General features: G+C 36.9%; 1 protein-coding gene across 2 annotated transcripts in view; it reads left to right on the forward strand.

Moving 5' to 3' along the window:
• LOC107559127 (exostosin-like 3) overlaps positions 1–15,446 on the forward strand; it is a 37,748-nt gene extending 22,302 nt beyond the window's left edge. The window contains exons 2-6 of one of the 2 annotated variants that reach the window (XM_016242859.1): positions 1,264–3,857; positions 4,591–4,718; positions 6,513–6,657; positions 6,918–7,046; positions 14,973–15,446. In XM_016242859.1, the coding sequence (XP_016098345.1) occupies positions 1,716–3,857; positions 4,591–4,718; positions 6,513–6,657; positions 6,918–7,046; positions 14,973–15,014 (2,586 nt within the window). In that variant the 5' untranslated portion in view covers positions 1,264–1,715 and the 3' untranslated portion in view covers positions 15,015–15,446. Of the gene's footprint in view, positions 1–1,263; positions 3,858–4,590; positions 4,719–6,512; positions 6,658–6,917; positions 7,047–8,582; positions 9,692–14,972 lie in introns of those variants that run through there. The other variant, XM_016242858.1, reaches the window with a different exon arrangement.
• Positions 15,447–15,521: the final 75 nt, after the last annotated feature.

The following is a 15,521-nucleotide window of genomic DNA, read 5'->3' on the forward strand; positions in this document are numbered from 1 at the left end:
AGGATAAAGTATATTTATAATGCAATACTAATCGACATAGCCTTTATCACTGTATATAATGCTATAAAATAGTATGATTTCTGCCTTATTCTGTGATACGAAACCACGTCTGATCACAAAAATAAGTTATTTCAAACACTCAACTATGTTATGAAGTTAATATGGAGAGAAAGCATGTCAATAAATTAAAATATCTTTGTTGGACAACAGGTTTGTAAACGACTCATACACATGTAAAACTGTATAGCACACGTGCTACTGTAGTACATTTACTCAAGGCTCAGACCGATTTTTGTCGCACTGTACAGCCCTATCCAAACCTGTTCCAGATTGTAGAAGGAGCTGCTCAATTTCACGTCACTCCACACAGTCGCACACAGAAATATGTCAACAACTAGACTTTATCATTATTATCGCGGGAAGACGAATTCTTATCGTGTGGAGAATTTTTACAGGTATATCGCAAACGATAAGATATTGCCCATCCCTACCTCTCATCCAGAGATAATGAAGCTCTCTGAAATCTTACATGGCTTTTACTGATGACTGCATGGGCAATTCTAACAGAGACAGTGACTTGAGGGGATTCACATGTTTTTTTTCCTGTACGCATGCCTTATGGAGTATTTGCTCTGTGGGTTTGTTTTAGAACAGCTGCTAATGCTTGGAGCTAGCTGTCAGCATACCAGATAATGTGTTCAGTGAATAGGACAAGTCTGTGAGGTCATTCTGAGCGCTGCCAGTTGGTTTCGAATCTTAACAAATGGGTGTGAACTCTTTTTTTGTGTGTGTGGAGCTGTGTTCAAAAACATCTCTTGCCAATTGCATACTGTAATCACTAATAAGAACTGTGATTTGGCCAGAGAGTCTTTTAGGCCAGAAACAAATACAGGCATAAATGCTTGGCCAACATATTACAATTGTACAGTCCTATACTAGATATTTCACATGCATACTTGCAATATTGTGTCAGTATTTAAGGGGCGATAAAAAGAGATCTATGAGAGTTCAATTTGGAATGCGTAGTTAGAAGTGTCTGTGCTAATGTACTTGTGTACTGTTTCGGGCCTTAGACTTGATTAAGATTGATGTGTCCTTGGAATAATGATATATGGAGGCTGTCCTATACATTTCAGATTAAAGCAAAGTGATTCATATTTCCTATCTTTAGCATTGATCATATAAAATAGCCCACAAGTGTATTTAAGACTTCTTGTTTTCCTGAATTATGCAAATAACTGACACTTGCTGTCTGTTTTGCAGATTGAGTGCAGTTGGATGGCATGCAGTATCTCCAAGAGATCATGGCACACTGTGGCCAGTTCATGAGTCTCAACAATGGAAGAGTGACCAGAGTATGATGCCACAAATAAAAATGCAGTTTAGCCATGCCTCCATTGCTGATCCCCATCAAGGACACTAAATTTTTACTGCTGTCTGGGACTCTCCCTCTTCTCTTGGATAGATTCAATTTCAACATACATCATACAGCATGCAAGACCATATTGTTTATGGATGATATCATTCTGTCACGAGAAAGATGAAATTTCCTTTTATCAGGAGTCCCAATTAAAACAAGGACACATAAGTTACGAACTCCAGAAAGGGGTAAAACTGAAAGTGTGTACAGTACAGATGAGGTTGCATTATGGCAGCTGAATCTCCTCAACGGCTGCATTCACATATCTGGTTCGGAGGAGAGTGATAGTTGCACGATGCAGCGAAGCGGAGGCATCGTTGGGAACAGTGGCCAGCCATGGGTACTGCGGCGAGTACGGCTCACCTGGCTCAGTTTCATGCTCTTCTTCATCCTGGTCTTTTTCCCTCTCATTGCACATTACTACCTCACCACAATTGATGAAGCAGGGGGACCAGATAAACGCATTTTTGGGCCAAGACCTGGAGGAGAGCTGTGTGAAGCGAAGCATGTTCAAGACCTGTGTCGTATCCGGGAATCCGTCAGCGAGGAGCTACTTCAGCTTGAGGCAAAGCGACAAGAACTCAATGGCGAGATAGCCCGACTTAACCTACGCATCGAGGCCTGTAAACGTAGTATTGACAGTGCCAAACAGGACTTGTTACAACTCAAAAATGTCATCAGCCAGACAGAGCACTCTTACAAGGAACTTATGGCACAAAACCAGCCAAAACTGTCATTGCCAGTTAGACTTTTACCAGAAAAGGATGATCCTGGATACCCTCCTCCGAAGTCAGCCCAAAACTGTCGTTTGCATACTTGTTTTGATTATGCTAGATGTCCACTTACATCTGGCTTCCCTGTCTATGTTTATGACACAGGGTCTTATCCTTGGGGTGAGAAGTTGGACCCTCTTGTCAAACAAGGCTTTGCCTCATCCATCAAAAGCAGTGTATATGTGACCGATAATCCAAACATTGCTTGTCTGTACATAGTGCTCGTTGGGGAAATACAAGAATCACCCTCCTCTCCTCCCACCTCGCCTTTAGACCTTGAAAAGCAGCTCAAGGTTTTGCCATATTGGAGGTTGGATGGCCACAACCATCTACTTGTACACCTTTCAAGAAAGTCTCTGACACAAAACTTCCTGTACAATGTGAGCACAGGCCGAGCAGCAGTGGCACAGTCTACCTTTTTTGAACATCAATATAGGGAAGGTTTCGACATGGTGGTGTCTCCACTAGTCCACGCTCTGTCTGAGCCCAACTTCCTTGAGGTCCCACCGCAAGTCCCGGTCAAGAGGAAGTACCTCTTCACCTTTCAGGGAGAAAAGGTTGAGTCTTTGAGGAGCAGCTTGCTTGAAGCCCCACCGCAGTCTTTCGAGGAGGAAATGGAGGGTGATCCACCAGCTGACTATGATGACCGCATTATTGGCACACTTAAGGCTGTACAGGACAGCCACCTAGACCAGGTTCTTGTGGAGTTCACTTGCAAGAATCAGCCCAAGCCGAGTTTACCAACAGAGTGGGCGTTGTGTGGCGAGCGTGAGGATCGTTTAGAAGTACTGAAGGTCTCTACGTTTGCCTTGGTGATATCTCCAGGCGATGTCCAGTTGGTGGCATCTGCTGGCTGTAGCATGAGACTTTTTGAGGCTTTGGAAGTTGGGGCAATACCGGTGGTGCTTGGCGACCACTCAAAGTTGCCCTACCATCACCTTATACGCTGGAGTGAGGCAGTCATTATGGTACCCAAGCCTCGCATAACGGAGCTGCACTTTCTGTTGCGTAGCATCTCAGACAATGACCTTCTGGCCATGCGACGGCAGGGTCGGTTTCTTTGGGAGACGTACTTCTCCACCTCAGAGAGCATCTTCAGCACCATCCTGGCTAGCGTACGAACCAGCATCCAGATACCAGCAGCACCTATACGTGAGGAGCCTGCCCAGGAGATTCCCCACAAAGCTGGGAAGTTGGCAGGAACCGATGCTAACATGGCTGACAATGGTGACCTAGATCTGGGGCCTGTTGAAGTAGAGCCCCCTTATGCTTCGCCCCGCTTCTTGCGTAACTTCACCTACACAGCTGCTGATGTCTACCGCACCTGGAATCGTGCACCTGGCCCTTTCCATCTATTTCCACATACTCCCCTGGACCCCGTACTTCCCTCAGAAGCCAAGTTTCTAGGGTCGGGGACTGGGTTCCGCCCTATCGGTGGAGGTTCTGGGGGATCTGGTAAAGAGTTTCAGGCCGCTCTAGGAGGTAACGTCCCACGGGAGCAGTTCACTGTGGTCATGCTTACTTATGAAAGGGAGGAGGTTCTTATGAACTCACTGGAGAGACTAAATGGCCTTCCTTATCTTAACAAAGTGGTGGTAGTGTGGAATTCCCCCAAACCACCTTCCGATGATCTCCTCTGGCCAGACATTGGTCTACCAATTGTGGTAAGCATACATTATTTCTTGATCATATTTGTTATAGTCATATCTTTTTACTGGGCCAGTAAGCAACCTCCTAGTAACCTCCCGAAACACCCTAGTAAGATTCCTGAACACCCTACCAATGCATAACACCCTAACATCATGGTGGCAGTTTAGGACAGGCAGGCACCACTCAAGGAAAAAAATCATGTTAAGCTTGTTATTAGTCAGAATTCTCCAAGGCTCCAATGTGATAGAACCTCACAAGCATTGCATTCTGCTGTAGATTTGGTCTGCTCTCTCTGCTGTCTTTGAAGCATAGCTTTCATGTCTCTAGGGCAGCAAGCCAAATTAGTTCTGGTGATATTAAAGGAAACAGTGTTGTATTAAGCCCACAGTAAGGTTATACTTTGAAATGAAAACCCAAACAGAATGCTGAAGTACCCCAAGTTTCTTACTATCTTCAAGTAGTTTGGAACTTTGAAATTGAGCAGCTTTAATTATGGATGTAAGGTTGCAAAGTTGTATTAGAACTAGCAAATATTTAAATTTTAAACCATGCCTGCACACAAAACGTTTGCTTTATTAATCAAAAATGGTTAAGATAAGTATTAAGTTGTTTTGATTGGCATTTGATGTTTTCATAAGGATGTGTGTCTGGCAGGCCCAGTAAAACCTCATAATAATGCCATGTTCTACCTCAACAGTCGTTCACAATGTGGCATGTTGACTCAACAGATGGGCTTTTTCTCTGCAGGTGGTACGCACAGAAAAGAACAGCTTAAACAATCGCTTCCTTCCCTGGGATGCAGTTGAGACTGAGGCTGTTTTGTCTATTGACGATGATGCCCATCTTCGACACGATGAAATTATGTTTGGGTTCAGGTAAGGTTTTTATGATGCCAAGATCATACCATATTATGTTTAATAAGGCAATTACACAGAATGCTTACAATATTTTCATGAAAATGTAAATAATTTAAATGAAATAATTTAATTATCTACTTTGGCTGTTCACAAATGTATCCATCTTTTGGCCATTTCAAAGCAAATACGTCAATATCGAGGTATATACTGAATATAGTGAAAAGGCTTTAAATATTGAGATAAACCTTTGATTTTGTGTTGGTAAAATATTACATCCTGAAAATGCAATACCTAAATTTTTGCAGATAATTTTGAAGATATTTTCCTTTTTTTAAAGATAAATTTAGGGGCATTATTTGTATAGGACCATGCCCATGATGCTGTGACGCCATTACTTTTGCCCCTTTTAAAGAAATGTTATTTTGTGAAGTTCATTTTTATCATTTATATTATTAGAAAAGAATGTGAAACTCCCCATGATGTCACTGCTTCGGGCTTAAGTATGTTTAGGAAAAATAAATTCAGTTTTATGAAGCAAGGAAAGCAAAATATTTCTATAGGAGAGACCGTGTAAGCCAATCTGTTTTCTCACCTCAGTCTGTATGTTTTAAGCATACCATTTTAGATAAAATTACGGTGTGATCCAAAGATGTGAAAAGTGTTTTCAAATGCACATGAACATCTGTATGCCCATTTAAATGTATTTGTGAAGAAAGCGAGAACTGTTGTGGAGTGTTCCTGCAGGGTTTTTGCATTCAGTCATGTAATGTTGAGAGTTTAAGCCAACAGCTGCAGATTCAGTTGTTGGTTTGAGGAATTTAAAGCATCTGATCTGATAAAGTCCATGACAGTTGAAGAAACCCCTGTGCTTCCCTCCTGTGTACTTCTATGTTTATTCACATGTTTAATCATTGGGAAGATGAGCTGATAGCGGGAGCTTTAGATTTGATTTTGCTTGCACTGGTTTATTTTTCTTTTTCGTCTGTTTGTTTTGGGGTAAAAATGGTCACGTCAAGAATCTTTACACGCTGAACACTAATAATGTTCCCGATATGTTTTGGTGTCTTAATATTAGGGAATTGGTCAGGATGGTAAACAAGAAGATTTTTTTTTATTATTATTATTATTAGGTTGGCATTATAATCAAAGATGCTACCATTGCTAAACAGATATTATGATTGATCTGTAGGTCTATTTTATGTGAGGTCTTTGAAATATTTAGGCCTAAATTTTATTTTAGATTACACAATTTTAACATAAACTAATAAACTTAATGTGATGCATATGTGTCAGTCATACTGTCAATGAAACAGGAAAGGTTTCTGCATGAATATGGCATAGTTTATCATTATCTATTTGATTTTATTCAATTACTTAATCAATTTATTCAATTCAAATTTTCATAATGCATTTCATAATCAAATTTCTTAGAATCAACATAAATCTGTTGTAAAATATTTAAATATGTTCAGTTAAAAAGTATGAATTTTGTTAAAATACGGCTAGCTGAGAAATAATATTCAATTAGCTAAAATGAATGAGATTGAAAATTGATTTACTGATGATAACTATATAAACTTGTTTGTGTATTGAGTTTTTGTTAAAACTGTAATCCAAATGGATGAAAATTTTATATGTATTTTAAATATATAAATATTAAATTACTTAATAATTATTATTATTTATTTATTTTGTATTTATTTTATTTTTTTTAGAGCATATATTGCTAAGAAACTTACCAAGTGCTGTTCAGTGATCATTAAAATCACCGGTTTGGATCATTCCCATCTCTTTCTCTTCCTTCGCTCCCAGGGTGTGGCGGGAGGCCAGAGACAGGATTGTGGGATTCCCAGGAAGGTTCCATGCCTGGGATGTAAATCACCAGTCTTGGCTTTACAATTCCAACTACTCCTGCGAGCTCTCCATGGTGCTGACGGGTGCAGCCTTCTTCCACAAGGTGAAGCTTTGCCCGCTTTGTCACTTCCAGAGCCTGATCATGCCACAAATAGACACCAGGCTTATGTAGGTTTACCCAGATAACACCAGGAAATGGTGTAGTTAGTTAAAAACAATGTTGCTTCTAAGTATATTGTTGTTATAGACGCACAACATGTTTCATTTATGAGCATTGCTGTGCAACATCATGGTACATTTGAAGTGCTTTGGCTCGCTTGCATTAATTTTTTATTAAAATCCATAATTTCTTCCTCTCCTCAGTATTACGCGTACCTCTATTCGTACGTCATGCCTCAAGCCATACGTGACATGGTGGACGAGTACATCAACTGTGAGGATATCGCCATGAACTTCCTCGTGTCTCATATCACTCGCAAACCCCCCATCAAGGTCAGTGGGCTGTTACTTGAAACACATGTTATTTCAAGCCTTTTGGGGCTTTTGTCATTTGTGATTTCAGGTTCTTGCTCAGACATGCCATTTTTGGATATGAATAATGTGAATAATGAATAGTATAATAATGTTAATCAAGACAATACTTTCTGTTTCCATCACTCTGGGTAGCCCCACCCACATGGGGAAATCTAATTGGTTCAAATCTTTTCTCCACCTAACTGTGTTTTGAACTTTGAATATGGCCTTATTCACTTTTATTTTGTCACCGTGCAGCACTTCCAGTCAGGACAAAAAACTGTTTATTTTTAACTTGGTTACAACACAGTGTTACATTTTAATTATCTGGCTCAAATTTAAATATGTTGCCATTGATAAATCTCTCTTTATCATGAACATAACATACCCTGGTCATATTTCACCCCCAAATCAAAAGAAAAATCAATAAAGTTGAATATAAAATTAAACACTATATAAAATAGAATATAAAAAAATTTAAAGGAAATATATAATGTAATATAAAGAATATGATTGAAGAAAATTAAGTTTATTTTCAGCAGTATTAGGCTTTTTTTTCATTTAACTTTTAATTTCCCCCTTTATTAGTATTTCAATCTAAAATAATTATATTATTTAAATTGTATTTATATATGACAATAATATTGTGTTGCCTAAATTGCTGTAATACAAAAATTTGAATCTAATAACAACCATCAAGAAAGGCAAACAAAAAAATAAAATTGTGGGAAAAAGTTCTGGAATTAATAATAATAAAAATAAAATAAAATTTCAACAAATAAATAAATATTTAAAAAATCTTTTTTTTTTCCTTATGCCAAAATGTATTTCTTTCTTTTTTTTGATTTGGGGGTGAAATATGACCTGGAAATTGTAAGAGTCTCCTTTTATCATTTTGCAGCCACAATTTTGTGGTTATTGTGCAGTATAAAAAAATGAAATGTCTAGGAAGTGTCCAGACAGAGCACACTACTTCCAGTTTTACTCGTGTATGTTACAATAAATTGATTTCAGTGGGATTATTCAGTAGGATTTCAATTTTAGCTTTAAAAAGCTTTTGATTTTCTGAAGTCCATTGACTGAAGCATCCATGAATTAACGGTGTAATGAAATTTGATGGATTTTCTCTCTCCGTCCGATGCTGTCTCGGCAGATTAAACGCATCAATTACATTTGTTTTTGTTGTCACGAAGAAGCCAACCAGATTGCATTGAGAAAACAGGCTACACAAATGAAAAAGATGATATTGTGGTGTGAAGTTAATAAGTCTGTCATCTTTATATGGAGAGATTGATTTAATGGAATAATTCACTTAAAACTGTAAGTCAGTTACTCATTCTCATGTTGTTTTAAACTAGTATTACTATCCGAAGGAAGGACAAAAGCATCATAAAAGTAGTTCATACAAACTTTTGCCCTACATTCCAAGTCTTCTCAAGTTGTGTGATAGATTGTGTGAGGAACTGACTGAAATTGAAGTCATAAATCTGTTTTTCATGGCGTTCCCCCTCTCAGGTGACATCACGTTGGACCTTCCGCTGTCCCGGCTGTCCACAGGCTCTTTCGCACGACGATTCACACTTCCACGAGCGTCACAAGTGCATCAACTTCTTTGTAAAAGTCTATGGATACATGCCACTGTTATACACTCAGTTCAGAGTGGACTCGGTACTCTTCAAGACGCGGTTGCCCCACGACAAGACGAAGTGCTTTAAATTCATTTAGCGGATCGGGGAACTGTAAAGCACAGACAGAGCGCGGACGCGGGACGGTCTCTCTCTAGGAACGTGAAGGGAGCTAAAGCTTTCTTGTAAATATCGGAGAATTTTACTTTGAGCTCGTCTTCCTTGAAGTCAAGGGAGAACAATTAGAGAATGAGCGATTACCGTCAGGCGTTTTTAACGCTGTGCGTGATTCATCAGCAACCACTACAGATTTTATTTGCACCACTTTTCATGGGACGTCTGGGACAGCGAAGTCAAACGATATACTGACTGAACATACAGTTATGGACCGATGGAGGCTGCTTTTGATGACATATCGGAGGATTATGGGAGAGTCGGAAGTGTGTAAATGATACGTGTTATTTTTACTTTGCATATACTCGTTTGAAACGCACTGATGGTCATGTTTTGTTTAGTTTTTTTCTTGTGTGTGCTTTTGTGCACGTGTGAATGGCTGCGTGTGTTGTTCTGTAGGTTGACGGTGACTAAGCGTCATTAAACCCCGTCAAATGTTTGTTGATCATCAGTAAGAATAGCACAAGATATCAAACATAACTGCATCGGAATAGCACCAAATCATGCTGTTACACGTTCTCATGTCCGTCACAATCATACAAGAAAATAAAAAGTCTGTATGTAACCTGTTCAGTACACTTGTGGAATAACCGATCCATCTTAACGCCTTTTGCTGGATAATCACGTCTGTTTGTGGCGACTGGCTCGTGTGTTGTCATTTTAATAAGGTTGAATGATTTCATAGGTGAAAATTGAAAAAAGAAATATCCAGGTCATATTTAATCATATTTTACACAAGGAAAAAGGAATTTTTTGTCAAATGTGACAATTTTCATGAATTACAGCACCCAAATTCTCATTTCTTAATGCAAAAATACATAATTAATGTACTTTGCCTAATGCAAAATATAGCTTTTCAATTTTTTTATATTTTTTTTATTTGGATTTGCGTGACAATTAAGCACATTACTATCAGTTCTCATTATTATAATCCAAAAAAATCTGTCATTACTGTAATGCTCATTATTTTATTTTTTATTTTTTTTCTATTTACATAATATGCTAAATTCAATGCAACAAATATTACTTATGACATATAAAAAAATATACATAATTTTGTTTGTGTGTGTGAGATTTTTAGGGTTAAATGTGCTTTTTTTTCCTTCTTTTTTTTTTGTCAAAATCTGGTCCTGAAATATTAATTGTCTTAATTTTCCATCAAGCACAATATTTGTTCTTATTTATTCCTTATTTCCTTTTGATTTTGTGGTGAAATGTGACCTGGACATGTTCTTGACAGCCTCATGTGCGAATGTGTTTGTGTGTCCGCTGATTATCTGTTAAACACGTGTGACTGCAAACGGCAGTGACGGGACGTGCAGTAGTTGCTCTTTCCTCTGTAAACGGTACGTGTCTCTTTTCTGTGGCAGGATGTTAACAACCTGACAAATCTGAGATGCCTTTGAGAACGCTGAGCTTGACTATAGAAATATCCAGGTCATATTTAATCATATTTTACACAAGGAAAAAGGAATTTTTTTGTCAAATGTGACAATTTTCATGAATTACAGCACCCAAATTCTCATTTCTTAATGCAAAAATACATAATTAATGTACTTTGCCTAATGCAAAATATTTTATTTGGATTTGCGTGACAATTAAGCACATTACTATCAGTTCTCATTATTATAATCCAAAAAAATCTGTCATTACTGTAATGCTCATTATTTTATTTTTTATTTTTTTTCTATTTACATAATATGCTAAATTCAATGCAACAAATATTACTTATGACATATAAAAAAATATACATAATTTTGTTTGTGTGTGTGAGATTTTTAGGGTTAAATGTGCTTTTTTTTCCTTCTTTTTTTTTTGTCAAAATCTGGTCCTGAAATATTAATTGTCTTAATTTTCCATCAAGCACAATATTTGTTCTTATTTATTCCTTATTTCCTTTTGATTTTGTGGTGAAATGTGACCTGGACATGTTCTTGACAGCCTCATGTGCGAATGTGTTTGTGTGTCCGCTGATTATCTGTTAAACACGTGTGACTGCAAACGGCAGTGACGGGACGTGCAGTAGTTGCTCTTTCCTCTGTAAACGGTACGTGTCTCTTTTCTGTGGCAGGATGTTAACAACCTGACAAATCTGAGATGCCTTTGAGAACGCTGAGCTTGACTATTTCTGTCTGGTGGTTAATTCATGATGCTGTCCTGACATGTTTGACAGGTACATTTAGGAAAATGGCTCTGCAATTGTAAATTAATGAGTTTTATTTAAAAAAAACAAAAAACAAAAGTGGCTCTGTTCCCCTTAGAATAGGAATATGAATGATTACATTTTTGGTTTTTTTTTGTGGTTACATGTTGCCCTTGTTTTGTATTGTGTATAAATCTATTGAACAGGCTTTAATGTTTTATTATTATTTTTAATTATTGTGAAGACTGTATGGCCTTTGGGATTGGACAGGAACTGACCGTACATAAACTATTGGTAGTAAAGTGTTAAATGCCAGCAAACTTGATAACTGACAACTTCTTCAACCACACTAATAAACCAGCCAGTGTCATCATCTTTCATTATGGTGAAGGTCTCAATCAGTTTTTATGAAATTAATGATTCACAAAAGGATTTGTCGTTATTCAGTGTTCATAGAATTTTGCAATATGTTTTATTGTGTTTGTGTTCATTGAGGAACAGGATCAGAAAATTGCAAACTGGATTCAAACTAACAACTCTGACAGTAAAACGGGACGGGATTGGGATCTCTGTAGTTTTTACTTAGTGTGTTTTTATTATATTTATCTTTTTAAATTATAAGAAAATCTTTTCATTTATATTTTAATTTTTACTTAGATTTTTTAATATTCTAAATATTAATGATTCTTCTTTATATTAATTGTTTAGTATTATTATTTTTATTTTCATTCATTTAAATATGATATTTTAGATCAGATGTGATGTCAGGCAGTACTTCTTTTTGCCCAGAAAGTTGGAAAGAGGTTCTAAATCCATAAATAGAAATCTAGCTGTAGTTATGGTATTCAACAGTCAAAATAAATGAGAGGTGGTGTGAAAATATCTATCTATATAGAAATCTCTCTCTCCCGCTATATATAAACCAAACTTGTGTGAGAGAAATACTGTGTTCAAAAATGTGATATTACAAATTAAATCTGCACATCTCTAATTTACTTGACCTCACAAATAACAAATTCCAGCTGATTTCATCATTTGTTTGGAGTGGTAAAATGAATCCTTTTCTCCGTAATCACACAATACAGTAATTTAGTGGATTCATTTGCGCGAGTAAATGGTTCGGAGTCATGTTTCATTATTCCTGATTCACACATCTCTAGTGTGTGCTCGCCTTCGTTTTGACGGTCCATCACGTGTTCTGGTCTGTGGGCTTCAGGGGCCTTGAGCGCAGCTGCTTTGACGGGCCCCGGGCTCAGGCGGGGTCTGCAGTTCAGGAAACACTGCGGTCTGTAATCAAACCCCAGACACGCATCTTTCTGTCTGACATCAGCTGAGCGGCTCTCAAACACATGATGAGAGGCTGAAAAGCGGCTGTAAACCAGCCCAGTGTGAAATTAGACCCCTCCCTGTGAAGAAACATCTCGAGCTGTAACCTCATAAACCTCCACAGCAGCATGATTAAAGATGAATGCTGTAAGACACGTTTCTGTTCATCATATTTAACTCCATCTCTATCTAGCATTCTTTGTAGCATTCTGTAGTGTATACATTGCTCTATATATCATTCTTTCTGTCATCCATTCTATCGTTCTTTCTATAACTCGTTCTATCTATCGTTCATTATATTTATAGTTCTTTATAGCACTCCATCATTTTTATATCTATTGTTCTATATATCGTCTTTCGTTCTGTCTGTCATTCGTTCCATTGTTTGTTGTATGTGTCATTCTTTCTATTGTTCATTCTATGTAGGGCTGGCCGGTATGCCGCTATATATGTCGATAACACTGTAAAAAGTGTCTATCGTTTATTTCGCGGTATGCAAATATATCGGCGTAGCTCAGTACTACATAAAAGTTATGTACACCTGACCTAAGAGTGATAAAGAAACATGCATGAATGAGAAAATAAAGAGTGGGACGTGCTAGATGCTAAATAGAGTTATTAAGCGCAATAAGCAGTGAAAAAGCATGCACAAATTCAAATTTCTTTCGCATCTTATTGCGCTTGAATTATATCAATATGTCCGTCGTGTGGAGTATTCACATAAACACAGTCGGTTATGTGTTAAATAAATGTAAACAGTTGGGTGAAAACCGGATGCTTTTTTTTTGTATATTGGTTCTGTGCAGTCGGTCTTAAAGGGACAGCAGCCTAATTTACCTGCTGCTGTCTGTGGCATTAATGTTAATCAAACAACAAAAGACAAAGAGAAAATCACTCACTGCTCTTGACTGAATCACTTTTGGATCTTTAATCATTCATCAGTTCAGAATCAGTTCATATTTGATTCATACAGTGAAGATTATGCAGAGTTTTAGTTATATAGTTGATTATTCAATTTCTGTAGTAGGCCTATTTAAATAAACCTACAGTACTTTAGCTGAAAAAACGTATTTAATTTGTGTTTTTGTTCTATTCAGGGGTGTCAAACTCAGTTCCTGGAGGGCCAGAGCTTTGATTTGGATTCAAGCCTAATTAAACACACCTGATCCAACTAATCAAGTCCTTCAGGCTTATTTGAAAACTACATGGTGTGTGTGTGTTGGAGCAGGGTTGGAACAAAACTCTGCAGAACTTGTTTATATATATATAATATGTATGTATATATATATATATATATATATATATATCATTCTATTTAGCGTTCAAAATATCTATCTATCTATCTACCGTTCTGAAGGTTTACCATATTCATGTGCAAAGGTATTTTTATAGCACTTCAAGCTACATTAAAGAATACCATGGCATTACCATGGAACATATGCCGTTGTTTCTGAATAACCATAATAGTGTCACGATGAGAGTGTTGTCTGCCAGACGAAATACTATTTAGGTCTGGGGTTTGTTAAAATCAATAATCCTAAAATAAGCACTAGTAATAATAATGACACTTGCCTTACCATAAAATCACTGATAATTCATCTCACACAAGCACTGACTAGGGAATACTTGTACTAATGACTTAAACCGTAATAACGACAGGATTTGTGTCCAGACGTGAGGTTTCCCAGCACTCGTGAAAGTAATGGATGATATGTTAGGTGTGTGTTTACAGCTCCCGTGAGAGACACACATGATATCAGTGCAGAGAGAGAGAGAGAGATTGGGTTTCAGTCCAAACTCCTCTCAGACCACGAGTGCTGGATTACATTATGAATGTGAAAAACTAGGTTGCGGTTCATATTCATTGTCTTGAACTTTTGACTGTGGCCCCAAAATGTATTCAGACACTGAAGTCACTTAGAAAAGTCTGAATGTCGTTACATTAGATATTGAATGTCTGCTTACTTTTCTCTTCACTAAAGTAACTTTCCTTCATCATGTTTTAAGTTTCGTCTTTTGAAGGTGTGTCGTGACGTGTTGCCAAGTGTGGTGTCCCATACTCAGAAGTTGTGCTCTGCATTTTACCCATCCAAGTCAGTGGGCAGACATTTATGCCATGGCGCCCAGGGATTTATGAAGTCTGTTCTCAAATTCACTCAGCAGTCATAATTTAAAAATATTTATATGCTGTTATAGCATTTATTAACATTATGGATTAGCATTTATTTATTTTATTTTTTTTTCATTTTAAATTTGGTATTTTTATGTGCTTTTGTCGTTTTTTATTATTTTTTCAAATATATTTCTATTTTGCTTTTATTTTATTTTTTTCAGTTTGATAAACTTTAGTATTTCAACTTAAATTTGTTTTATTTCAGTTAGTTGCCATGGCAGCATTTCTCATTTTCATTTAAGTGTTTCATCTAATAATTCTATTTTGTTTTAGCTTATTTTAACTTAATTTCAATTAATGAAAATTATTTGTAATAATTTTATTTTAGTTTTAGTATTTTACTAAATTAGACTAGTATTTTAGTAATCTTTCTACTTCACCTTATTTCAGTTGCCATGGCAACATTTCTAATTTTAAGTTTTTTTTAAATCGAATATTTATATTTTATTTCCACTTTATTTCAGTGCGCAGAGGAAGTACAGATGATGCTCATCACATTAATTTGATGAACTATAGCATCACCCACTAACCACAAACAAACCACACTGACCGTCTTCATTTTCAACACGTCATCTGTTGTTTTAGCAGGTCAATCCTTGAACAGTGAGTTTGAGATTTCCTTCATAATAAATGCGGTTTAATCTTCAAGCTATTGCATAAGCTGACACAGAGAGGTAAGCAGCTGCTTGTACACTTCCTTCAGTGAATTAAATGATTTCTTGTGCTCGCTCTTCATTATCTTACATGTAGGAGCTTCATGTCGTTATCTAATGCAGTGACATTCACGCACTTCTCTGAGTCAAAGGTCATCGGTAGAGTATAACCCTTATTTATCATTACATGATTTAAAACAAGCTTTTAGTGTTCATGAGAAATGATGTAAGATATGTGAGAAATCTCATTAATCAAAGCATGACTGAAAGTGGATAATCTAACCTATATCGAAGTATGTTTTGACTGCAAAAGGTATAATGTGTGGCCAGTGCTATATTAGTTTAAATGACATACAGTAC

Source organism: Sinocyclocheilus grahami, unplaced genomic scaffold, assembly GCF_001515645.1.
Source record: "Sinocyclocheilus grahami isolate Dianchi unplaced genomic scaffold, SAMN03320097.WGS_v1.1 scaffold674.1, whole genome shotgun sequence".
NCBI classification, from domain to species: domain Eukaryota; kingdom Metazoa; phylum Chordata; class Actinopteri; order Cypriniformes; family Cyprinidae; genus Sinocyclocheilus; species Sinocyclocheilus grahami.